This window comes from Taudactylus pleione, unplaced genomic scaffold (assembly GCF_031769625.1).
Source record: "Taudactylus pleione unplaced genomic scaffold, aTauple2 ptg000198l, whole genome shotgun sequence".
NCBI lineage: Eukaryota > Metazoa > Chordata > Amphibia > Anura > Myobatrachidae > Taudactylus > Taudactylus pleione.
The window spans coordinates 13,913,195-13,940,138 of NW_028284600.1; the positions used below are offsets into that span (position 1 = coordinate 13,913,195).

At 45.3% G+C, this 26,944-nt stretch overlaps 1 protein-coding gene across 2 annotated transcripts in view; it reads right to left on the reverse strand.

Moving 5' to 3' along the window:
- The window catches only part of EXOC6 (exocyst complex component 6), a 311,843-nt gene that overhangs the window by 214,151 nt on the left and 70,748 nt on the right, over positions 1-26,944 (reverse strand). For both annotated transcript variants that reach the window (XM_088476992.1, XM_088476990.1), the window contains exon 2: positions 13,160-13,331. In XM_088476992.1, the coding sequence (XP_088333118.1) occupies positions 13,160-13,331 (172 nt within the window). The remainder of the gene's footprint in view (positions 1-13,159; positions 13,332-26,944) is intronic.

The following is a 26,944-nucleotide window of genomic DNA, read 5'->3' on the forward strand; positions in this document are numbered from 1 at the left end:
TCAAATTTACTTGGGATTTTTGAACTCTTCTTGTTCCTGTGGGTCTGTCAAACAATTCAAATCATTGACCCAATTGGCCACTGGTCCCTTTTTGATAACCTCAATGAGGTCTATTGCTCCATTCATTGTCCGGGGAGAGATGGCCTTGGCATTTTTCTTGTAATTAAACATTCATACTTTGCTGAATGCAAACACTGGGTGGTTGATTCACATCAAAAGTGGAAATCTACAAACCCCAGCAAGATTTCCATGCCGCAGGTGCAGCCTGAGCGCAACCTCGGATTTTCCCACATATTGAGTGACTCATTAGGTCATTGTAATATGGAAGCAAATTCGTGTTGATTCAAAAATCTCATTAATTTTGGGAAACAAAGATGTTCAATGACCTCATTGATGGTGCGTTTTGTCCCCTGTTATATGAATATCATTTATATAATAAACTTCCCAATCAGAAGCTCAGCTGAACTGCGCTCGACCTGTCTGGTGCGCACATTTTTTGTTTGCAGAAGTGTAAAGAGAGCTAAAAGGGTTGGTACAGCGTGACCTTTGCTTAAACTTCTGACACTTCTCTGGAAGGTGAAGCGTAATCTTCCCAAAGCTGAACGCTGAGCACAGTCGCCAGTGATATCCCACACGTAATTGAAAATTCTAGCTCGGTCCAGAGGGTAATTTGGCAGGGGTTGCTGGAAAGGAATTAAAAGGGAAAGAATGTTTTTTTTTTTTTGGTGTTTTGCTAAAAGCGTACGAGCGACGTCTATGCACCTGCAACACAAAACGACAGTCTGAGAAAACACGGGAGACTATTAGCAATTGACGTGCGGGTGCCGACAGAGATCCGAGCCGTTTACCGATGCAGGAGTCAAGTGCACGCATGTACTGGTAAACAAATTGTGCTGGTTTGACATGGACAAAATAGTGAGCTAATGAGGATTATATAATGAATGAATGAAACAAGACTTTGCTTTCTATGACCAGCATCGGGGACGACCAGAGGAACGTGGGCCGGATGTTGTTCTTCAAAGCTGTAGTCCTCAGGTTCCATGAGAGATATTGGGCCATAGTCAATTGCCTGCGAAAAGTCCCGGAGTTTTCGATGTCATCACCAGTTTTGCCTCTGGAAAAGTATCGCGCTCGTCACCGCGATTCGCCCTATTCAATTTCAAAGGACGCGAAAATGAGACCCGGCGAAACTCAAATCGGGGAAAAGTCCTGTCAAATTTGGGGAAATCACCCTGATAGCCCCCAAAAGATGCACTAACATTGGGGTTCATAGTAGATGCCCCCGAATAGCCCTGCTGAAGCTATTTGGGGTACTTAATGCTCACATTTGCTGCAAATTAGCGTCTTTGCACAAGTGGTGAAGAATAGTTCTTAGCAGGTTTTTTTGGTGAAAATAGCTAGTCTCAGCAAATGTGGGGTACATGAAAATGGGTGCAAGCATGGCTAAAAATTGCTAAAGTGAGGTTTTAAAAAGCGTTAAAAACGCATCTTCAGCAAGCACCTGCAATCAAAAAAACACCTCCACCATACTTGCAGACCCCCCCTAAATTATATTTCAGTAGTTATTAAGTTTGTACCCCAACTTTGAACTTTTCACCCCCTTTTTCAAAGTAATTTTTTGGGGTGTTAATTCTTTTTGGGATTTTTTTTGACGCAGTTTACATTTGGGGACCTGTCCTAAGAGTGCAGGGTGGTCTCCCCACCTTTGCACCCCAAAACCGCAATTCTGCACTTTTCTCCTACAGGTATTCATTCATAGGCAAAACTTTTCCGCCAGGTACATTGCATTGCGTTTTCGCACTGGCGCAAAGTCGCAACAATTGAATACGGGGATAAGTTTCCGCTGGCGAAATGACGTCACTGGCGATACTTTTTCTCAAAAAACGGCTTTTCGCCACTAATTGAATTGGTCCCATAGTTTGTTACTTGACTGTATATTTTTAGAATATATAGACCACAAGCATACAAGATACCCTCTACATAGAAATCATAGATCTATATATACAGACATTTGTCTAGAATCTAGTACAATAAAAATGGAGGTGACCAGTACCAAATTTTTCTCAAAGTAAATGTCGATCGATTCTGTCAACACTTATTAAATTGCTACTCAACAGAAGCTGATTACACGGGATGTGGTCATAATACCAACCGCAGGGATTCCGGTGCTCAGAATGCTGGCGCCGAAATCCCGAAACCTGTTAGAATTCTGGCACCAGCCATCCCGACTGCCAGCATCCTGAAGGTAAGTAGCGGGTTTAGGGTTAGGCACTAGGGGGAGGGTTAGGTTTAGGGTGCAGGGAGGCGAAGGTTAGGTTTAAGCACTAGGGGGGAGGTTAGGTCTTGACACTGGGGAGGGAGGGTTAGGATATCCTGACCCTGTCGAGATGACGGTGTCAAAATTCTGACATTTAAAAAGTTTTTTTTTTCAGATATGACTGACATTTTATGCTCTTAGAAGCTACAGGTTGTGTTCTACACCATAACCATTGCCCAGAATGAGTGTATTTTATATACTTCTTATAAATTAGTGGCTGTTCACTGTACAACATATTATTTTTACACTACTTCCATTTCGTTAACTCCTTAGTTACAGGTGCACTAAGAATATTCATACAGAATAGAAACTGAGCACCAGTTTAGCATGTATTGAGTGGATTCAGTAGAAATACAGTGGAGTATGTATATGAATTTATTCAAAGATCACACATCGCATCTGTATTCTGAATGTCAGCCACACATGAAAGGATAAAAATTAGGCAATTTTTCTTGGAAATCCAATTAGCTGTGATGTTACGTCGGAATCTCGTGTCTTGGATGATTATGTGGCTTGAGTGCTTATTCAGTTACCATAGTAGCGATCAACCCACTGATTTCTGACTTGGGGCTCTTCCCGAGGGGTTACAGTCAAGAATGCCAGGCTTTACACTGACTGAGAGTGTAGTTTTACATTTACACCGGCAACCTGCCAGGAAGCAGCGGCTTACAAAAGCCCTAGGTGTGAGCAGAAATAAGTAAAAGCTGGCGCTATTATAATTGCTTGTTAGAGCGCAGCCCACATCGCTTGAGGTTTTTTTTTTTTTTTAGATCTGATGGAACAGAGATTATGGATGGTGCCAATGGGTACCCTAAACTACAGCCTGAAGAGAATGGGGGTCTCCCAATAAAACACCAGACTAGAGACATGGAAATACAGAATAACTCTGGCGCTGTGAAAGATAATAATGAATGGGCAATATCACACCCAACAGGAATGTGTCTGTGCCACGCTTAGGGCCACTGGGCAGTCACTATAAATCCATCCATTCATCTTACAGCACTGGCCATTCACTACCCTAATACTCCACCAGTCTTCTCAACTGCATCAAACACAAAACTGACAGCATTTGATAAAATATTTCCTCATGCCAAATCCCTCACACCCCATTCACTTTCTCCAGAAGAATATTATGCTGAATTTAAACTCTGGTCCACTGACAGCGAAAGGAATGACCACGCGCTTCAAAGCCAATTCCATATCAGCTTGTCAGAACGAATCAAGGATTCCTTACTCCTATATTCCGTTCCAGATTCCCTGGAAAGGCTAATGCAACTCGTCATCAAAACTGACAGACGTATCATAGAGAGGAAGTTGGAAAAAGAATTACCATTTCCTTCCCCTTCTTCTATGTCTGCCTCTCCTACTATGGATTCTGCTCAGCCTATGCAGCCGGGGCCTTATAGATTGTCCTCAGTAGAAAAATCCAGGAGACGTTCTTTGGGCCTCTGAAGCCTAAAGGATAGGGAAGGGGTCCATTTAGGCTTACAGATACTCTCTTCCAAACACTCTCTTCTAATTCCAGCTTTGACAAGCAGAATAACAATGTTTCTGCATTTTTGGATAGATAGTGGTGCTGCTGGGAAGTTTTTGGACATTGGCTTTGTTAAGACCTTGAACATACCCTTTATGAAGATAAATCCAGCTATTACAGTGTGTGGTCAACCCTTTACGTGACAACAAAATCAGGGATAAGACACCACCTGTTCATCTAGATTTAGGCTCGTTACATTCTGAATAATGTACCTTTTTCCTGATCAACTGTCCTATGGTACCCCTCATTTTAGGCCACCCACGGCATAAACACAATAACCCTGTTATCGTTTGGGAATCGGGAGAGATAGTCCTTTGGAGTTCAAGATCTGCTACTACCTGTTTGCCTCTGCCGGTTCAGATACTCCAACAGGTCCCTGAATGTTTCTTTCTCAGTATCATGAGTTCCTTGATGTTTTCTCCAAATGTAGAGCAGATTTGTTACCTCCACATCATGAGTACGACTGCACCGTTGATTTAATTCCGGGGGCTAGATAACCCAAGGGAAGATTATATGCATTGCCTGCCCCTGAAACCAAAGCTATGGACAATTATCTCAAAGAGAATCTCAGTAAAGGTTTTATTAAAACTTCGAAGTCCACTGCTTGCATAGAGTTTTTCTTTGTTTCCAAAAAATACAGGAGTCTATGGAGATAAATGGAAGATGGGTTTTAATATTAAGACTGGTCACTATGAGTACTTGGTCATGCCCTATGGCCTGTCAGCAATCTTTTAAGACTTGAATGATGATGTCCTCTGGGATTTTGTAGGATTTTTGTCGTATATCGGGATGACATCTTAATTTATTCTTCATCCATCGACATTCATGTGAAGCAAGTGCTTTAAAAACTCAGTGAGCATCACCATTTCTCTAAGCATGAAAATGTGAATTTAAAATGGAAAAAGTTTTCCTTCTTGGTCTATATCATCTCTCCAAAAGGGCTTTTTCCATGAACCCTAACAAGCTCCAAGCCTTTCTTGATTGGGTTTTGTCTACCAATTTAAAAGCCAAAGATTTTTGGGCTTTGCAAACTATTACAGATGGTTTATTCGCTCTCTCCATTTTGTCAGCTCCTATCACCGCCTTAACCAAAAAGGGGCAGATACCACCAACTTGACTCCTCAGGCCTTAGAAGGGAATCAGTATGAATTACCCCGACGCCGGAAGATCGGCAGTAGTGAAGATCCCGACAGGGGATTTAGGTAAGTATAACTAACCCTACCCCCACCCCAAACCCTAACCCTCCCTTAGGGGTGCCTAACCCTAACCTCCCCACCTAGTGCCTAATCCTAACCCCCCCTAAGTGCCTAACCCTAACCCCCTTGTCCCCGCCTAAACCTAAGTCTCCCGGGGGGGTGCCTAACCCTAACCTAAACCCAGGGATGCCTAACCCCCACTTTACCTAGCTTAACCCTAATCCTCCCGGGGGGGGGTGCTTAACCCTAATTACCCCCCAGGAGCCCCTATCCTATCCCTCCCTCCCCGCGGCTGTCATTAGTACCCTGCCGGGAATAGACAGTCGAGAAGCCGACGGTCGGCATTTCCACCATCAGCTTCCTGACTGCATCCCCTTATAAGCCTTTGCTGCCTTAAACAAGCCTTTATTTCCACTCCTGTACTTCGCCATCCTAACCCAGAGCTACCTTTTATTGTTGAGGTGGATGCCTCTTAAGTGGGCGTTGGAGCATTCCTATACCAAAAAGAACCTCTAGATGACAAATTGCATCCTTGTGCGTTCCTGTCTCTGAAACTTTTGTCTGCTGAGTCCAACTATGATGTTGGAAATTGAGAAATCTTGCCATTAAATGGGCCTTTGAAGAGTGGAGACATTGGCTAGAGGGGGCAAAACATACAATCACCATTTTTACAGATCATAAATATGTATCAAATATTGAGTCCACAAAGAGACTGAGGGCCTGATTCAGACCCTGTTGGCCCAGTGCGCATGCGCACGACGGAGGCGGCTCCGTCGTGCGCATGCACGAGACCAGGATAGTGACGGGCAAGCCGTCACTCCGGGTCTCGCTACAAAGGGGGCGTGCTGTCGATGTTGAGTGACAGCACGCCCCCTTTGGTGGGCGTGCCAGGGGCGTGGCTACCCAGACGGAATCGTTCCCATGGGAACGCCTACCGTCTAGGGCCGGCCCCACTGACATCACAAGTGATGTTAATGGGTGGACTTCTTGCTCTGTAAGAGCAAGAAGTCCACTGGGACTTGCTTTAACAAGACCTTACCACAAGGGTCTCGTCGCAAGTCCGATGGTCGTGATGGTCTTGACCATCGCGACCATCATCCTGGCCGCTCGCACTAGCTGTGGGTGACCACCCACAGCTATGCGAGCGGCCAGGAGGCCGCTCTAAAAATACAATAGGCGGGCACTGATTCAGAGTGAGCGCTCTGAAAGAGCGTCCGGCTCTGAATCATGCCCTGAGTTCCAGACAGGCATGTTGGGCACTTTCAGTTTAATTTTACGATCACCTACAGACCCAGTTCAAAGAATATCAAGGCCAATGCCCTGTCTCTAAGTTTCCTTCATAGACACAATTCTACCTCAATCTACCTATCACACCAGCCTCTTCCATTCATGCTGTCTTGGCCCAAAGCTTTGCTTCATGGCTTTCTGTGATTCAAGATCAAGCTCCTCTTGGAACATATATAAGCACATTTTTTAAAAACATTTTATAGATACCTATATAAAGCAACCATTACACATATGTATTTTAAATATTACTCTTTATAGAGTGATTTTGATAAAAAAAAACCTTTTAGAATTGTTCCTCAATCTCAAATCAATCCTATATTACGGAGAATAGATCATCACATAGTGATTATATAGTCAGTTGAATAACAGTAGTATTTGTTATACTGTTTGAGTGCAAACCTTAAAAGAGAGAACCGTCCATTTCTCACGGATTTCCCAATGTTTAAACTGCTGATTGAGTCAGGGTTCCCGTCTCTGTTCCAATAATGCGGAGTGTTTTTCTCCCTTATTAGGTGTAATCACTGCTCGTGTGTGGATATTATTATATGGATAGTGGAGCCGGCTTGTATCCTGCCAATTATGGCTCCGGTGAGAGCGCTCACCTCTGTCCTGCAGACGCTGTCCTGTCCGGGTATAGTGAAGAACGGCGTAGGTAGCGTATGTCCTGCCAAACAGGGCTCCGGTGACAGCACTCACCGCTGTTCTCCAGATGCAGTCTCAGTCCACGGTCTCACACACTTTGCCAATGATGCTGTGTGCAATTGCAGTGGTTACAATAGTCTCCAAACAATTGTCACAATATAGTTGCAGTTTGTAATTTAGTAGCAATATGCCGACTGGAACTTCCACAAAAAGTAATCATCAGTTCTCAAAATGCCGTGACCCAGTATAAGACCCTCTGACGCGTTTCTTCTGGCCCAACCAGATTTTTTCAAAGGAAATTGGTTCATGTAAGGTGTCAGGACATTCTGGAATTTCTGAGACCCAGGAACTTTTAGCTTGTTCTTTTTGGTGGCCTACCATTACTCATGATGTTTAGGAGTATGCTATTGCATGTGAGATCTGTGCTAGAAACAAGTCTCTTAGAAGTTCTTTCTCTGGTGAACTCGTAGCTCTACCTGTTCCTAGAAGTCCGTGGACTTACGTCTCGATGGATTTTATTGTCGATATACCTGTGGCTTCAGGACATAATACCATTTGGGTCGTTGTAGAACAGATTAATTTAATTCCTTTCACCAGTCCTTGGCCTTATTATTTGTTCAACATGTCTTCAGATTACATGGGTTGTCCATTGACATTGTCTCTTATCGAGGATCTTAGTTTGTTCTCCAATTTTGGAGAGCTTTTTGTTTTTTACTAGGCATCAATCTCAGTCTGTCCTCAGCATATCACCCATAGGCAGGTGGACAGACTGAAAGGGTTAACCAGTCTGTGGAACAATATCTTTGAGGTTACATTTCCAAATGTCATAATAATTGGGCAGAACATCTGAATTTGCCTACAATAACACTTGTCATTCTTCCACTAAGAGGTCTTTCTTTTGTATTTATGGGCATCACCCAAGAGCCAATTAATTTTCTCATTCTACATCCTGTAAATTGCCGGAGGTACGCAACACAGCTTCTAGCCCTCTAGGAAATTTGGTCCTGAGTACATTGGTCCATTTCAGATCATTTAGCAAGTGAATTCCGTGGCCTTCTATATAAAACTGCATTGGTCCTTAAAACTACCTATAACTTTCATTGCTCTCTCTTCAAACCAGTTATTATTTCCAAGAAATTCAAGTTCCATCCTTCTAAAAAATCACATCCAGTTGTGATTGATGTCACCAAGAATATATTGTTGATAAAATCTTGGATTCCAAGAAGGTTCAAGGTCAAATCCATTTCTTGGTCCATTGGAAAGGCTATGGACATTAAGTGAGGTCTTGGGTATCGGATAACATATCTACATGTGGACCTTTTAAAAAAAAAAAAAACATCTCTCTCAAGGAAGGGGTACTGTTATGAGCCGCCACGCTGCTTGCAGCGGCACATACTCCCACTGGGTCCCAGCCGTTTAGCGGGCAGCTAAAGGTTAGGATGGGGATACATCTGTGATGGATTGTCGCAATGTTGCGATCCTATAACCCAGCATCGCAGGATTGGTGAAATCCAACATGTCAAAAAATTATCGTGATTGGCACATCGTGAAATTTAACATGTAGAATTTCACCGATCCTGCGACGGATAGCAGAACATCGATGGCCACCGATCGGAAATCGGCGTTTCCGATCTCATCTCAGGATCGCGCAATCTGCCTTCAGATGTATGGGGGCCTTAAGTCCCGCCATCTGCAAGGCATGCTGGTCCCGAATGTTGCTTAGCAGCCAGGACGCTGTCATCGCTACTTCCGCCCGTGCCCGATGGCTGCAGCAAGATTCTTTGATTAGGGGGCTCGTCCTTACATGCACCCTAATTGGTCAGCCACCAAGGCAGTGGTTAAAAGGCAGTGAAGACTTAGCCTCACTGCCGGTTATAGCGTCCTTACCCTGCAAGCTGTCTGACCTGCCTGCTGTGTTCCTGACCTGTCTAGGCTGCTGGCATCCTGTATAGTTTATGCTGTGCCTGGCATTGGACCCTGTTGGACTCTTGCCATTCTCTATAGTTTTCTGACGTTCCTGTTCTCATTGTTAATCCTGCACCAAGTCCATATTCAGCCTGCACACTGCTCCAGGTCTTAAACCTGCCTCCTGCTTCTCAATATTTATTCCTGCCTCAGGTATTCCGCCGCCTGTCACAACTCCAGCTCCATTCTCCGTAGCCACCTAGTTAATTGCCTAAGCTCTTATGATCGGGAGTTTAAGTCCTCGCAGAATCCTAGTACTCTTGAGAGTGTACATCTCCAAGGAAACGGAGGCTGATATAGGTGTAGACCTCTCCGTTACATTCTAGGAGTTGATGTGGATTCCTGGTGTGAACTAACACTTATCGCATCCACCTTTGAAATATTGGCAGAATAAAAAATTTTTCTTAATCAATATTCTACCAAAACCCTTACCCACTCTCTCTTCTTCTGCCTTTACAACTGCAACCCCGCCTGTCAATCTGTTCACCCATCTATCTCTTCTGCAATCCATCTTTAATGCCGCTGAAAGACTGATCTTTCTGTCTCGCTGCTTTACGTCTGCTGCACTACTTTGCAAGTCCCTACAGTGGCTCCCCATGTCCACCAGAATCCAATTAACCTCTTGCCTGGCGTGGTTGCATCATTTACGACCAGGCCAGGCTGGGTTTTCACTGACATGGTCACAATCGAAGCGACCAATCACAAATACCCACTGGACGGCTGTCAGAGGATAATCGTTCAGCAGCTGACAATCTCAGGGGGATCTCCCGGCCTCCCTGCACTCACAGCTCTGCCCCGAGTGTCTCCCTATCACTGCTGGCCACAGTGATCAGGCAGCCTAGCTGCACCCTCCACCAGATGGCTGCGCAGCAGCCAACACTGTAATGTAAAGAGAGCAGGATGAGCCGCGGCTTCTCTCCCAGCGTGTCCAGATCACTGTGGCCAGCAGTGATCAGGCAGTCCAGCGGCCCTTTCCACTCGGTGGCTGCAGAGAGTAGAGGGAAATGGAAATCAAGCAGCCCTCAGCACCCCAGTTGAAAAGCAAAATCACAATGTTCCGATGTACTACTTATCAATAGATATTAATGATATGTGTTTAAAAAATATATATATTTAAAAATAGATGGATTAAAATAGATGTTCTTGACATAATTTAATCATAAAAAAACACAACTATTTGTAAGCAGTTTTTGGAAAAAATAAGAGTTATGGTAGACTTACCTTTGTTAACTCTTTTTCTTCTAAGTCCATAGGGTCCACAGGAATACCATGGGGATAATGTGGTTGGAGTGATCCAGGAACTAAACAGTCAAGCTCTTCAGCTCCCAGGATGCTCCAGGTCCTCCTCCACATATACCCTGCCCCTGGCTACAGGCATTCAGTTTTGTAAACGAGAAGGAAAAACAATCGTACACCAGAAATACTCACAGAAAAAGAGGGAATCCATGACAGAAAGAAAAATTACCCAATGCAGCCAAGTGCGTCAGGGTGGGCGCCCAGTGGAGTCTATGGATTTCGAAGAAAATGAGTTAACAAAAGGTAAGTCTACCATAACTTTTATTTTCTTCTTCAGGGTCCATAGGGATCCACAGGAACAACATGGGATGTCCTAAAGCAGTTCCCCTAAGGGTGGGGACGCTCCTGAGCAGAAAGGAGAAGCCGCCACCCAAAGGAAGCATCCTGAGAGGCAAAAGTGTCAAAAGCGTAGAACCTGAGAAAAGTGTGGACAGAAGACCATGTGGCTGCCTTGTACAACTTTCAGCAGACGCACCAAGACGAAATGCCCACGATAGTTCCACAGACCGGGTAGAATGTGTTGTCACCGTGTTTGGGATAGGGAGATCAGCTTGTGTGCAAGCCTTAGCGATAGTCATGCGTAACCATCGAGCCAGAGTTTGTTTGTTAGCTGGCCATCCTCGTTTGTGAAAACCATATAACACAAAAATAGAGTCTGATTTTCTGAAAGAGTCTCTACGATCCAAATAGATACAGAGAGCACGAACTACATCCAGGGAGGTTTCACCTATAGAAAGGTCTGAAGACTGAAAAGCTGGAACCACAATCTCTTCATTCACATGAAAATGGGACACTACCTTAGGAAGGTAACCCGCCCGTGTACGGAGAACAGCTTTAACCTGGTGAAAAATCAAAAAGTTGGAGCTACAAGAGAGCACTACCAAATCAGAGACTCTGCGTGCAGAAGAGATAGCGAGGAGAAAAAGTGTCTTCACTGTAAACCACTTCAAATCTACTGATTCCAGAGGTTCAAATGGGAGAACTTGCAGCCCCTTGAGAACCAAGGACAAATCCCACGGTGCCACCGGTGTGACAAAGGGTGTCTGAACTCTAAGAACACCCTGTAAAAAAAATTCTAACATCTGGCAAGGAAGCAATCCTTTGATGGAACCAAACTGACAACACAGAAACCTGTACTCTCAGGGTGGGCAGGCGGAGACAGAGGTCTAACCCAGCCTGGAGAAAAGCAAGTACCCGGGAAACCCTATAGCCAGGCGAATAACAGCTCCAGACAATGAAGATACTGCTTTAAGACACGTTTCAATTTTTCTATCTGTAGAATCTTTACGAGAAGATGCTGACGGAATAGGCAACATAGCACTCCTGAGCGTCACATGAGCATCCACAGTAGGAGGGATTTCCCACTTGGTACATTCAGTAGCTGGGAAAGGATACAAATGTGCTAATCTTTTCGTAACATGGAAATAAAATAAAACATAAAATGAAAGCTTGGGACTGCCTGAGCAGTCCCCCTGTTAAAAAAGGTGCGTCTGAATCCTGCCGCACCAAACAAACAACTGAATGCCTGTGGCCAGGGGCGGGGTATATGTAGAAGAGGACCTGGGGTATCCTGAGAGCTGAAGAGCTTGACTGTTTGGTGCCTGGATCACTCCAACCACATTATTCCCATGGTATCCCTGTGGATCCCTATGGACCCTGAAGAAGAAAAAGTATTAGCCATATAAGTGGTTAATATTACTTACCTTTACCTACAAAGCTCTCAACAAGTGTAGTATAAAAGAACAATAATAAATAGGTCAACAGTCAATAAGTCGACACCAGATGGTCGACAGGGTGAAATGTCAACTGGCAAATGGTCCACAGGGTCAAAAGGTTTACTTTTTTTGGTGATTTAACCCTAACCCTCCCCCTAGGTCCTAAAACTAACCCTACCCGTCCCCTCTGGCAGCCTAACCCTAACCCTCCCCCCAAGTGCCTAACCCTAAAGTCGACATTGTGAACATGTCAACATTCTGAGACTGTCCAGCAGCAAGAGCGGTGGAAAGAACGGCAGGGGCAGACTTAGGTGACTTTTACTAGTTACCAATAATGGAAGAGAGTTACCACTGGGGGCATTTCAGCAGGATTGCATGCCCCATGACAGCTTTTCAATTGTTCCTGCCGACGGGCGCTAACCAGGACTTTAGACAGATATAGCTACTTTATGCAGCAAAACCCAGCCTACTTAGGCGCGACATGCATGGAACAAAAGCGACAATTGAATGTCAACCTGTCAGTTTAGGCAGGGGATAATGGACCTCATTCAGACCTGGTCGCAAGCGCTGAGCGCTCGCAACCGGGTTGATGTTAAGGCCCTGCGCGTGTGCAAGCCCCGGAGCGAGAGAGAATTTCTCTCGCTCCAGAGCTCACTACAAAAGGGGTGGCTGTCGACGGTGATTGACAGCTCGACCCGTTTTGTAGGCGTGGCGGAGGGGTGGTTTCACAAACGGAGACGTTCTTTAAGGAACGCCTGCCATTTTGTGCGCGGCCGCACTGACATCAGCAGTGATGTCAGTGGGGAGCTTCCTGCTCAATCAGAGCAGGAAGCTCCCTGGGGCTTGCGTTTGCCGAGACCCAACCTTAGGGTCTTGTCGCAAGCCCCAATGGTCGCAATGGTCTTGACCATCAACCTGATGGTGCGACTTTATGCTACAGATATAAGTGAATAGAGAATGCAATACTTAATAGCTGTTATATCCTATGGATGGACCCCCACCATTCATTTTCAGAGAAATATAGGTAAAATGATGGATTAGTGTGGACATCCCCATAATCTTCTTAAAAAGGAGCTAAATGAACGATTCATTATGATAATTTTACGCCTTCCTAAGTATCTCACAGCTCGCAGATGGGATACATAAACAGCAAATAAGAGACTTGAGGGGAGATTTTGAACACACGAAGTGTTTGAAGAATCCTTACCTTCAGTTTTTCGGCATCAGCCCTCACTTTTAAGAGTTCATTAATTGCATCCACAAAGCCTTGATGGTGAAAATTGCACATTTTCTCAATTTCCCGGTCATGATTTCTAATCCGGGTGTCAAGTTTTTCCATGAACCTTTGGTGGGCGTTGGGTTGGTCATCATAGACAGAGCTGTGGAGAGACAAGATGAGACACAAGATGAGAAGTGTTCTCATTGCTAATACTGTGGTCAATTGAACAACAAGAGACAGCAAAGCCAGCACACAGAAATCAGGAGATTAACAGAGCTTGAATTTTCCATATATGCATATGCGAAATTTCAGTTTAATTACTACAATATTTGCCTTTATCAGGTGCTTCTGAAAGTCTGCCAGGGCATATTATAACATTATTCACTACCTGTGGATTATGGTAATTCAGTACACACTGTATGGTATTCTGTATTTAAATTAATTAATATTTATAAAACTTTCTTCAAAACAGATGAATACAAGTATATTCTTTCAACTAAAACATGGTAAAATATGTAATACAGATATAATATAAATTATCAAAAGATCTAAAGCTTTAGGTTGGGTTGAATAGGACGCTGTTGGCCTGAGACAATGATGATTCTATAAGGATTCCAAATACTATCTCCTTACATCATGGGCTGGAACTTCCAGCAAAAGTCCACCATGTCTTTGTGGTGATGGAAGAGAACTTAAAAAGTTCTATCTAACGATCACACTTGTTTTTCATTCACTATTAATGTAATTCATTATTTAGTCTCCAGTGGGACCAATCCAAAACACCACATCAGTAAATGTATATAAGATTAAAGAACATACAGACTATTAAACAAACAATCTGAAAAGAAACCATTTGCATTGCAGTGATTTTAATAAAGCACTGCTCCCTAGGAAATTATTTGCATATTGTTAGAAGGACAAAACAATGACATGTATACACACACTATAATATATATATATATAAACATAAAAAAACACAACTATTTTCCAACTCAGTTCCTAAACCTTTTGAGTGCCTTCTTTTTTAAATACTATATTATATATATATATACATATTATATAAATTGTTTTTCTATAGCTTCACCACCAGGACCTATTTTTCCTGAAAAATAGCCCTGTATATATATATATATATATATATATATATATATATATATATATATATATATATAAAATTTTCATATCACACACACAGACACAGTACATATGCAATGGTTTTTTTTTTTTTTACATATCCTACAAGTCAGAGTCCACCCACGTCTCGGTCCTCACCTCCATTCTGTGTCTCCACCTCCAACCTACATCTCCATCTCCATCCCACCACTGCCCCCCTACTCCTCCTTCCTCATTTATAAATACTCTTTTCATCTGTCAAACCTCGCTGGCAGTGTGACCCATTGGGGGTTATAGTGATAGGGCATCATTTTGGCACATATTTCAGCAGGTTGAGATGGAGCGCTCTGTAGCACAGAGACCATCTCTAGCTGACAGATGACAACAAATTATTGCAGTATATTCCGTAGCGCATTGCTACAGAAGCAGTGACTGCTCCAGGGGGCAGGTGATTGGTGTGATTACATATTGTCACGACTGGCTCAGGAGGATCTCCTACTGAGGAGCTGAAAGCTGAGGTCCTGAGTTGTGGAAGGAATCGGAAGAGAGGGGCATGAATTTATGTCCTACTCATCCACAAGTATCGGATGTTGGAGAGACCTGACCAAAGGCGCGGAGTCTAACCTGCTGGGCGGTGTTCACCAGTGACCCCTCCAAGCGGGATATGGGTTTAAGCTGCACCCAGCAAGCAGGTCGTGGCCCTTTCGTCAGGTATCCGATACAGATGGGAAATGGAGGGAGATAACACCGATGAGGCCCAAGAGAGTATACTTCTGAAAGAAGCACTAGCGAGGATTCTGTACTTGAATATTGTAGTTAGAAAGGTTTTATATCGACTAGACAAACACAAAAAAACGGGGGAGGTGATACGACAGTTGGTGGTCTTGGGCCCTTCTGGTTTTAGCCCATTCAGTTCCTTGAGATGGTCATTTGGAACAGGATAAGACGGTGGAGAGAATAACCTCCTAGTTCTATTGGCCAGGTGTTTATGCTGAGGTCTCACGGTTCTGTTCCGCTTGTTCAGAGTGTCAAAAGACAACAGTAAACCTACCATCTCCTGCCCGGCTGATCCCTCTCCCAATTGTAGGGGTTCCCTTTGAAAAAATATGGGTTCATTTAGTGGGTCCGATTGAACCACCATCTAAAGGCTATAAATTCATTTTAGTTGTGGTTCACTATGCCACCCGTTATCCGGAGACATTTCCCTTAAGGGTTGCTACAGCCAAACAGGTAGCGACAAAATTATTAGAGCTGTTTTCCAGCGCTGGATTACCTAAAGAAATTCTTACCGACCAAGGGACAAACTTTATGTCTAAGTGGGATCTGTATGAATGAAGCCGGAAGACTGGCAGCAGTGAAGATCCCGACAGGTAAGTAAACTAACTAACCTAACCCTCCCCCCCTAACCCTCCCTTAGGGGTGCCTAACCCTAACCTCCCACCTAATGCCTAACCCTAACCCCCTCCCGTCCCTGCAGCCTAAACCTAACCCTCCTGGGGGGGGTGCCTAACCCTAACCCCCCCTTCCCCTAGTCTTACCCTCCCAGGGGGTGCCTAACCCTAAGTCCCCTCCGGGAGGCCCTAACCTAACCCTCCCCCCTCCTCCCCCCCACGGCTGTGTACCTTCATTCGGTATGCCGGGTGTCCTGCTACCGGCATAGGGATAATGATGGGCATCGGGATTTCAACGCCTATCATTAGACCCCTGTTGAGATTGCAAAATTGGAAAGCCGGCAGTCAGCATTTTGACCGTCGGCTTCCTGATTGCATACCGTCTAAGTTAATGAAAGGGGTGTTAAAGTTGTCAGAACCTCAGTATATCATCCACAAACAGAACCTCAGTATATCATCCACAAACAGATGGTATGTCGAAAGATTTAACCGTATACTAAAGTCTATGTTAAAAAAGTTTATAGAGACAGAAAAAAGGTGGGATGAGCTTCTACCCTATTTGTTATTTGCAATCAGAGAAGTGCCTCAGGCTTCTACGGGCATTGCCCCTTTTGAGCTTCCTTATGGGAGGAAGCCACAGGGTGTTCTCGACCTTCTGCAGGAAACATGGGAAGAACAACCAATAGAGGGCGAAAGCATCCTTCAATATGTGGTCCAGATGCGTAATCGCATAGACCTACTAGGTCAATTGGCCTGGGAAAATTTGGTAAATGCACAGAAGGATCAAAAATGTCTCTATAACCGTAATGCCCGAAAAAAGTTTTTTCACCTGGGAATAAAGTCCTTTTGTTATTACCTACTCAGAAAAGCTAATTACTAGCAAAGTGGCAAGGGCCATTTGAAATAATTAGTATGGTTGGAGAAGTAAATTATGAATTCTCTTAACCTGACTCCTGCAGATTTACCATGTTAACCTGTTGAAAGCATGGAAGAAGGTGTTTTTTGTAGACCCTGGTAATGGCCATAGTGACCTTGGTCCACAGAATCCTAAGTCCGATGGGGTTTCTCCACCCCTTGAACCTTTGAATTCAGACAAGCTGAAGCCTCCCTTGTGGTATCTTGTTAATGAATTCTCAGATGTTTTTTCTGATAAACCAGGGAGGACCAATTTAGTCTTACATGACATTGTAACCCCACTTGGTGTAGTAGTTCGATAAAGACCCTATAGGCTTCCAAGGGAAAAACAAGCGCAGGTAATCAAGGAAATACAATAAATGTTGAAGTTAGGGGTAACTGAGGAGTCGTTAAGTGAGTGGTGTAGCCCCATTGTCTTGGTCCTGAAACCAGATGGTTCCACAAGATTCTGCATAGACTTCCGCAAAGTTAATGCAGTGTCCAAATTGATGCCAAGGGTCGATGACCTATTTGATAAGTTAGGAATGGCAAGATATATTTCTACCCTTGATCTTACGAAGAGATATTGGCAAATTGAGCTGACAGAGGAAGCTAGGTAAAAAAAACAGCTTTTTCCACTCAGTTGGGCCTCTTTCAGTGGAAAACAATGCCATTTGGAATGCATGGTGCCCTGGCCTCTTTTCAGAGGGTAATGGACCGGGTGCTTCGTGCTCATCAGAATTATGCTGCCACATACAAATTGTCATATATAGTCAGCACTGGAATGCTTAATAGGCTTAGGGCTGTTCTTGAGTCTATGAGAGAGGCAAGTTTAACTGCTAACTTGAAGAAATGTATTCTAGGTAAAAATGAAACCAAGTACTTAGGGTATGTGGTGGGCAGTGGGTGTCTGAAGCCCCTTGTGAGTAAGGTACAAGCATTAGCCGATGCCCCAGTCCTGACTACCAAGAAAGAGTTAAGGTCCTTCTTGGTTTTAGCAGGCTATTGCAGGAGGTTTTTGCCTCAATTGTCTACCATAGCGGCTCCCTTAACAGTTCATTTGAAAAATTCTGCTCCACATAAACTTGAGTGGTCTAGGGACTGTCAGTCTGCGTTCACCAAAATTAAACATCTTTTGTGTAAAGGCCCGGTTTTAAAGCCTCCAGATTTTACCAAGCCATTTGTCGTACAAACAGATCCCTCAGATGTGGGCTTGGGGGCAGTTTTGTGTCAGGAGTTTGATGGCATTGAACCCCCTATTCTATATCTTAGTAGAAAGTTGTTCCCACGAGAGACTAGGTATTCTGTAATAGAAAAACAATGCCTCGCTATAAAATGGGCTCTTGAGTCATTGAGATATTATCTTTGTGGTGCCAGGTTTACTGTGGTTACTGATCATGCATTGTTAAAATGTTACAGTCTATGAAAAATTCTAATGCCAGACTGACAAGGTGTTACCTGGCTCTCCAGCCTTTTTCTTTTGAAGTCCGACACAGACGTCTACATATGAATGCGGATTATTTTTGTCCCAAACTGGGCTGGAGAGTTAGGGTAGTGTAGAGTAGTGTGTGCGGAGAACGGGAGCAGGGTTAGGGGTAGTGTAGTGTGTGCAGGCAGTGGAATAAGGGTTAGGGGTATCGGGCACATCGTCTAGTGTGTACCCGCTATGTTGCTGAAGATGCGCGCTCCCACAGTTAGGGAGGGCCTTGCTGCCGAATGCAGCATGGCCGCCGTCGTCGCTCTACATATCAGCAAGTGTGCATTAACCTGCCGAGGCCGGCTCTACTCCCGAGTCCAGCAGCTGGCGATATCTGCGCTGGGTGCACATGGGCTAATGTGTACCCAGCTTAAGATGCAGATTGTACCAATATTAGTGCCTGAATCAAAGGTGGAAGCAGTGTCAATGTTTGCACAGTTGAGCGATTAACCCCTATGGCGCATGCGTACCACTGAGTGTACGCAGACATCTGTTGCGAATGGATTAGCTTGTAATATAGCTGGTGGCAGACAGCCACGGGCATTCCTGGTAAGTGGCCTGAAGTGAATGCAAAAAAAGGTTGTTTAATGGGCATGTTATGGAAGTGTCAAGGGCGTGTCAGAGCGTAGCTGCATTCTCATACACAGAGCCGCAGCTACAGTGGTCATAATTAGAGAGTTCAGCAGGAGACACAGCACCAACCACAGGTTGTCGTAAGTGCTGATAACCATTACAATGGTGCACCGATGGTGGGGTGTTTGCGTGCACTGGCAGATTTGCAATGTCCATGACATTTTTCATTCTCTACATCGGGCAATGGCCCTCATTCAGAGCCGTTCGCTATTTGCGGTCGTTCGTTTAAAAACAAGGGGTGGCTATTCAAATGATCCGTACGCACATTGCAGTCTGTTCACACCTCTAAGTCTGAACGAACGAGCAAAACATACGCTCGTTTATTTGTTAAAAACGCCCCCTGGCCGCTCGCACCATACGTCATGTCCGCTATTTATTAGATTAATCGAGTACATCGACCAGCGTATGAACTGCTCGCTATTCTTGTGGTTGGTGTTTGCTACCACAAATTTGCGAGCAGTTCTGGCTCTAAAATAACCCAGTGACGTGGTCATTGACGGTGCTGTTTTAAATATACACACCCATAAAACGCCCGTTTTGACCTTTAAGCACGCCTGCGTTCGGATCTCCACTCCCCATTTTCAAGCACCTTCCCCTGTTACCACCCACATACGCCTCATTCTGTCACTCAAAATAGCAGGCACTCGCTATATAGCGTACAAACGATTTTCGGCCGCACTGACTGGTTCGCGCATGCGTACTAAAAAGCGTACGCATGCGCAGATGTGCAAACATCGCTCGGAACGAGCGTACTGCCGCTAACGAGCGGCTCTGAATGAGGGCCAATATCTGGAAATTCGTCTTTAGGAGCCAGTCAGAAATCACTCCAGTGACGTCAGCCTGAGGCCCATGCGAAAATATCCATAAAGATACCTTTATAGGTGGAACTTGTACTTAACCAGTGTGAGTACGGTACGAAACATTGACACTTATTTATACGCATAATAAAGTCGGGGATTCTTGTGCTTTATGCAAGAATACCCGTCATAGGAATATCATCTGTGAAAACACGTTTGTCTCCTCCCCTTTTATTTTTTTATCTTATTTTTAAGATCTCCACACGAGGACACATTTTGGTGAAAAATAATTACAAAACACTGAACGTGTGTGAAATCTCGGCATTGTCCTGGATGGCGGTTTGACACTTAAACATCAGGTATCAGCCTCAATCAAATCCTCATTCATCTGAGGAACATAGCGAGAATCAAGCACTTAGGGGGTCATTCAAACCCGGTCGTTAGCGCCGATGCGATCGGACTGGGTCGATGGCCCCCCACAGAGCATGCGCACGACGGCGCCGGCACCGTCGTGCGCATGTGTGAGACCCGCTACGACCGTCAGGGCCGGTCGTAGCGTGGCTCGATCCAAAGGGGGCGAGCTGTCGATGTTGATTGACAGCTCGCCCCGTTTGGAAGGCGGGCCGAGGGGGTGGCAGCCCAAACGGAGGCGTTCCCATGAGAACGCCTACCGTTTGGGGGCGGCCCCACTGACATCACTAGTGATGTCAGTGGAGAGCTTCCGACTCAGACAGAGCCGAAAGCTCTCCGGGGCTTACGACAAGTGAGAACCTACCCTAGGGTCTCGTCGTAAGCCCCGATGGTCGCGATGGTCTCGACCATCGCGACCATCACCTTAGGCGGTCGTAAGGCTGTGGGTGTTAACCCACAGCCTTACCACCGCAAAGGAGGACGTCTTGAAAATTCAAGACGTCCTCCCCTCATTCAGACCGACCGCACGCTCTGTGCGATCGGCTCTGAATGAGGTCCTTAATTCCCTCAGAGGGTGTGCCTAAAGTCATACATGCATTTATATCATCACACCTAGGCCCTAATTCAGACCCACTCGCGAGCGGCTGTCCGCTCGCAAGTGGGTCGATGGTGTGCACTGCGCATGCGCACGACGGAGGGAGCTCCGTCGTGCGCATGCGCGAGACGCGACGAGCGAAGGACTTTCCTTCGCTCGTTGTGTCTGATCAAAGGGGGCGTGCTGTCGATGTTGATTGACAGCACGCCCCCTTTGGTGGGCATGCCGAGGGCGTGCCTGCCAGACGGAGGCGTTCCCAAGGGAACGCCTACCGTCAGAAGCCGGCCCCACTGACATCACTAGTGATGTCAGTGGGAATGATTTTGGCTCTGATAGAGCCAAAATCACTCTTGGCCTTGCGGTTGAGAAACTCAACCGCAGGCTTCTGCTCTCACTGGCGATGGTCAAGACCATCGCGACCATCATCCTGCACGCTCGTATAGGCTGTGTGTGGTGACCCACAGCTATACGAGCATCCAGGACGACGCTCCATAATTATGGAGGTGGGCCCTGATTCAGAGCGAGCGCTCTGATCAGAGCGTCCGGCTCTGAATCAGGTCCCTAGACTACTGTAACGCCCTCTACCTTGGTCTCCCAGCAAAAGAATTGCACCGCTTGCAGATGGTACAAACTGCAGCTGCCAGGCTATTAGCCAACCAGCCATAACACCCATTCCCTACTGCCTTCACTGGCTGTATGTAAAACGGAAAATCTATTTCAAGATTGCCTTTATGACTTTCAAAGCCCTACATAACAAGGGCCCAAGGTATCTGAAGCAGCTTCTGATTCCTTACTGCCTCACTCGCTTACTGCAATCTGTAGCTGAAGGACTATTACCAGTACCTAGAAACTCCCTTAATTCATTTGGGGGAACCAAGCTTTTAACTTTGTAGCTTCGACTCTATGGAACTCGCTCCCTCGCACAGTTCGAGAGGCCTCCACTCTATAATCCATCTAAAACAGACCTTATCTGTTTACTTACGCATTTCACTAATACAATACATCCCAAATGCTTAGTTCTCTTTTCTGTTAGGCTTATTTTGTATCTTGTGTTTATTAAATGCAAATGTAAAGCACTTTGGGTGACAAATGCTATATAAATAACATTATTATTATCTAACCTGTGAACTTAGGCCCTGATTCAGAGCCGCTCGCTCTGACAGAGTGCTCGCCCTGAATCAGGGCTGGGCTATTTTTTTTTTTGGAGCGGCCTCCTGGCCGCTCGCATAGCTGTGGGTGACCACCCACAGCTATAGCGAGCGGCCAGGAAGATGGTCGTGATGGTCAAGACCATCGTGACCATCGGGCTTGCGATGAGACCCTAGTGGTAGGGTCTCATTGCCGCAAGCCCCAGAGAGATTTCGGCTCTAACAGAGCTGGAATCTCTCCACTTCACATGGGAACGCCTCCGCTTGGTCAGCCACTCCCCCGGCTCGCCCCACCAAAGGGGGCGTGCTGTCACTCAACATCGACAGCACGTCCCCTTTATTTGTGAGACCCGGAGCGACGGAGTGCCCGTCGCTATCCGGGTCTCGAGCATGCGCACAACAGAGCTGGCTCCATCGTGCGCATGCGCACTGGCCCACCATCACCCGGTTGCGAGCGCACAGCGCTTGCGACCGGGTCTGAATCAGGCCCTTACATCACTGCATCCCCCCAGGTATAGTTTGCTGGACACTAGAGTGCAGTGATATGAGAACGTTTGGGCACCACTGCGCAAGGTAGTTGGGCAGTGCTACCATAGGATAATATAGTGGAAACTATACTGTTTTGCAAATTGTAAGTGCTGTGATCAGAGCGTCTGCAACCCCACTGATCTTACGCAGACCACCAAAACCATCATTAGTGTAAGCACATGCAATAGCCCCATGCTTGGTGCAAGAGAACCGTCAGTAACAGGCTTCCCTTCACTGAAGGCACGTCTTAGAATCACACAGAGCTTTAGAAACACGGCCACAACATTCCATGACACTGCCGCACTTTCAGGGCGGTTCTGGCAATTGTACTGTCACCGCATAGTTCATACCTTGACACACCCAATTTTGTGGAGAGACAGATCCGGCCAAGTTCCACCTGGCTCAGAATATGACAGCGATAGGTAAAGATGTGCAAATTCGCCACTGTGCATGAGCCGTATGCAAACACTCGCCATTTGCGTCTCTGCACAGAGATCTGTCCCAATAATCCACACGGTGTCTGTGTAGTAACCATCGGAAAGCCAGCGCAGTACTTACAACATTGGCCAATTGCGTGCATATCGACATTTTGCGCAGAATCAGGTCCACTCTATTTACAGATGTGCCCTCCTACACGATTGCTCAAGTTGCGCCAAACAGCCCCTCTCGGTGCACCAGGTCCCAGGGCCAGAGCGCCTTTCTCGCTGAAAATGTGCATAAACAAAACAACCAGGAGCGACAAAACTACACTGCTAGATGTGCAATATACACTGCTAGATGTGCAATATACACTACTAGGTGTGCAATATACACTGCTAGGTGTGCAATATACACTGCTAGGTGTGCAATATACACTGCTAGATGTGCAATATACACTGCTAGGTGTGCAATATACACTGCTAGGTGTGCAATATACACTGCTAGGTGTGCAATATACACTGCTAGGTGTGCAATATACACTGCTAGGTGTGCAATATACACTGCTAGGTGTGCAATATACACTGCTAGCTGTGCAATATACACTGCTAGATGTGCAATATACACTGCTAGATGTGCAATATACACTGCTAGGTGTGCAATATACACTGCTAGATGTGCAATATACACTGCTAGATGTGCAATATTTGTATATCTGTGTGCGACTGAGTCTGAATCGTACAAAGGGCTCTCGAAGTGTCTTTTTCTCACATTTCATCTGGGACTTTGCAGGTGTTTAAAACTAAATCCTGTGCAGTTAAGGTCGCAGCCCAGCGTGTCTGGTACACTGTGAGTGGTGTTTTGCTGTGTCTGCAATGTGAATAAAACACAAAATGTAAAGAATATGGCACACCTATTTTTTCGGAGCGTCTCAATCGCGCCGTGTATCTTGCACTGTACGGAATATAGACGCTAGGTGTATGAGGACACATCTGTATCACTTACACTGTGATAGAAATGTATTATGTATTACAGGCAATAGGACGAGAATGTTATCCATATGCACCAATAGGACGAGAATGTTATCCATATGCACTGTGCGCCATCTAGTGGATGAGCCGGAAATTTTCTGCTGAACAGCCGACCTTAAACATTGCTTCAAACGTAAAACACTTACGAGCATATTTATTAAACAAATTTGACATGAAATCTCACAAAAACACACCTCAATATGTAACCATCCCCTGGATGTATTATGGGGTTCCGCACTGGTTTACCAGTTTCCGATCGCAATAGCAGCTCCCCTAGGTTTCTAAGGGGGCCGCTACATTGGTACATTCACCAAGCTCCAGAGTGTGAAGCGTTAGCCATTGTAGCTTATGCACTACATATCGCAGAATTTACTGAGAGAGGGTCTTAGCCCCTAGTAATAGCCACTCGCACATGTGTAGTGTGATGTGCATATAGTGGATAGGCCCCTTAAGTTTCATGTGTGGGAGGCATGCTTGTATGTGCAGTAACACTCAGTAGGTAATTTCAGATTTGCATGTAAGTTGGACACAACTGCCCCAGCACTGTGTGTATGGTACTAAGTGCAGATATTCGCCCGCATGCTGGGTTGTACATAGGTCTTCGGGCCAATACGCCCCTCTCTGTACGCTTGAGCTCACAGCAATCATTATTATTATCAGAGCTCACTTGTCCCAGCTCTCCCTGGTGTAAAAGATCGATCTGAAAACAATTAGAATTACACATATATTCTCATCTCTACATAGCCCGCTATTCCATTGATACAGATGTGATACAGTGTCAGTGGTGTAACACTGTAACGTAGCATTTTGCATGCAGATACACCTGCAGTCGCACACAAAATATAGGCATGCCGTGTATCATTTTGATCAGCAGAAGCTGCTTTTTCGTCCTGTTCACAAAATGAGAATAAGACGCATTTGAAGGTAAAACGTTGCACGAAAATACATCGCCTGTGATGCGTGTGCTCGACTCTGGAGCACGCTCAGTGTAAAAACACAACATATATATCAGCAAAGTTGACATGCGTTCAGTCCTGTGGAGACCTAAGAGGTTTTGCCAGCCTTGTGTGCAGATTTCAAAAGCAGTGTGGTTCTGCCTTCCTAAAACATAATTGCGTCTGTAAATCCCGCTGGGAAATAGTAAAAATCTGTTTTGTTTTTTAGCAAAATTGGACCCGATTACATTTCCCCCATTAGGTCTTGATCTAAATCCTTACATCTGAGCACTTCTTTACGCTTGGCACGGAATGTAGTTATGTGACAATACCGACTGCTGAATGGCGGCAAAGGATTCATGACAGGCATCGGTATTTCAACGCTTTCCATAATCCCGACGCCGGAATCCAGGAGGATGCGTGCCCGAACGAACAGGGGGAGGGGGGGTTTAGATTTAGGGCTGCTAGCGGGGTTAGTGTCAGGTTGTGGGGGGGGGGGTGTTAGTATTAGGCACCCCTAGGGTGGGGGGTTAGGCACCCCCAGGGAGAGGTTAGGGTTAGGCACCCCTCCCGGGAGGGTTGGGTTTTGGGAACGGTAAAGGGGAGTTAGGGTTAAGCACCCTCGGGGGGCGGTTAGGGTTAGGCACCACTATGGGAGGGTTAGGGGGGGGCAGGGGCGGTTAGGGTACTTACCTGGCTGTGTCGGGATCTTCATCCTGTCGGGCAGCCGCTGCCAGGATTTGAACCCAGCGGCTAAACAGCCGCCGGCATTTCAATCCCATTCCTAATGACACAGCAAGGTGACCTGTCTGGTCCCTGCCTAACGCTGGAAGGGTGAGCAGGACGAGCGGCAGGACCAGGTGTGCTACAATGGAAGAGACAGGCTGTGCCAAGCAATAAAGTGCTGCATAAAACGCTTTATTCATTACTCTAGGAAGTTTTTACCCCGTAACAGTAAACAACAGACTATATCACTCATATGTCTCTCTTGGACACTTTAAACAAAACACCAATAAACTGGTAATTAAATCAACACTAGGACATGCTCCGGCTGCTGTGAGCTATAAACATGTCTCTTACCATTACCTTAGTATTCATAGACGAGGGCGTGTGTTTACCTTCTTATCCATGAATGATTCTCTATCCATGTTATTAACGCAATAAACCCCTCATATGATTTAATTAAATGTGTAATCCAGTGATACGATTTCAATAAATGTCATGCTGATGTGTGATCTTAACTATATCTAAACTGAGAGATGGGTAGTCTGTCGCTGCAAGTTAGAGAGGTCAACGCCAACATGTCAGATGGAACTGATGGGAGCCTTACCGCACTGATGGCAGAGAGAATGAACAACAGTACAAAACTAAGTATTCTGTCTTTCAGGGTGAACACTTAGGGGGTCTATTCAATGAGGAGCGAGCAAGGCCACGTGCTGTTGTAATGGAATGGAAATGCCAACGATGGCATCTCATGTTGCCCCCAACTTACCCTGGAATCAAAGATTTTTGTACGTTGCTCTATGGCATTGTGAATAAAGGGCCTGATTCACTATGGATCGCTATTGCGATCGCAGCTGAGATTACGCACGCAGATCCGCTGCAAAAAATATGCTAATGAATGCTATTGCAATGCCATCTCACAGCCAGCATAGGGACGCCCACTGCCGCTATCTCACATCCGTAATACCTTGCAGTCCTGCGTATACATCGGGAACATCGGGTAACCTCAAACTACTAAATAGAAATATAGGACATAATCTATACATAAGATGGATATACCAATTGTATGTGGGTATGGTGGTACAGATGTGTCCACATACATCTATCCTCCGTACGCTACAAGTCGTGCCACACAATGCAGGAGCTCCATGTGACATGGTAGCGCCAAGCATCTTTTGTGCAACTTTTTACCTTCAAATGTGTCTTATTCGCACAGTGATGCGAATAGATAGCACAAGCAGCTTCTACTGATGATATGCGGCATGCCTATGTTCTCTGTGTACCTGCGGGTATATCTGCATGCTAAACACAACGTTACAGTGGTACAGTCGCTGACACTGTAACGTAGCGTTTCGCATGCAGATACACCAGCACTAGCTGACAGAACAAGGGCATGCTGCATATCATTTTAATCAGCAGAAGCTGCTTGTGCTATCTATTCACATCGAATAAGACCCATTTAAAGGTAAAAAGTCGCACAAAAGATGCTTGGCGCTACAGAGTCATGGAACGGCATGGCGCGGCTAGAAGGGCTGTTTAGGAGGCTAGATGTATGAGGACCCATCTGTGACCAAATCTACACAAAGTAAAATAAATGTATTTATTTTTTTATAAAAAGTACATAATGACATTTAATATCTTATATTTGTGTGTACAAAATTTTGAAAAAAAAAAAAAAAA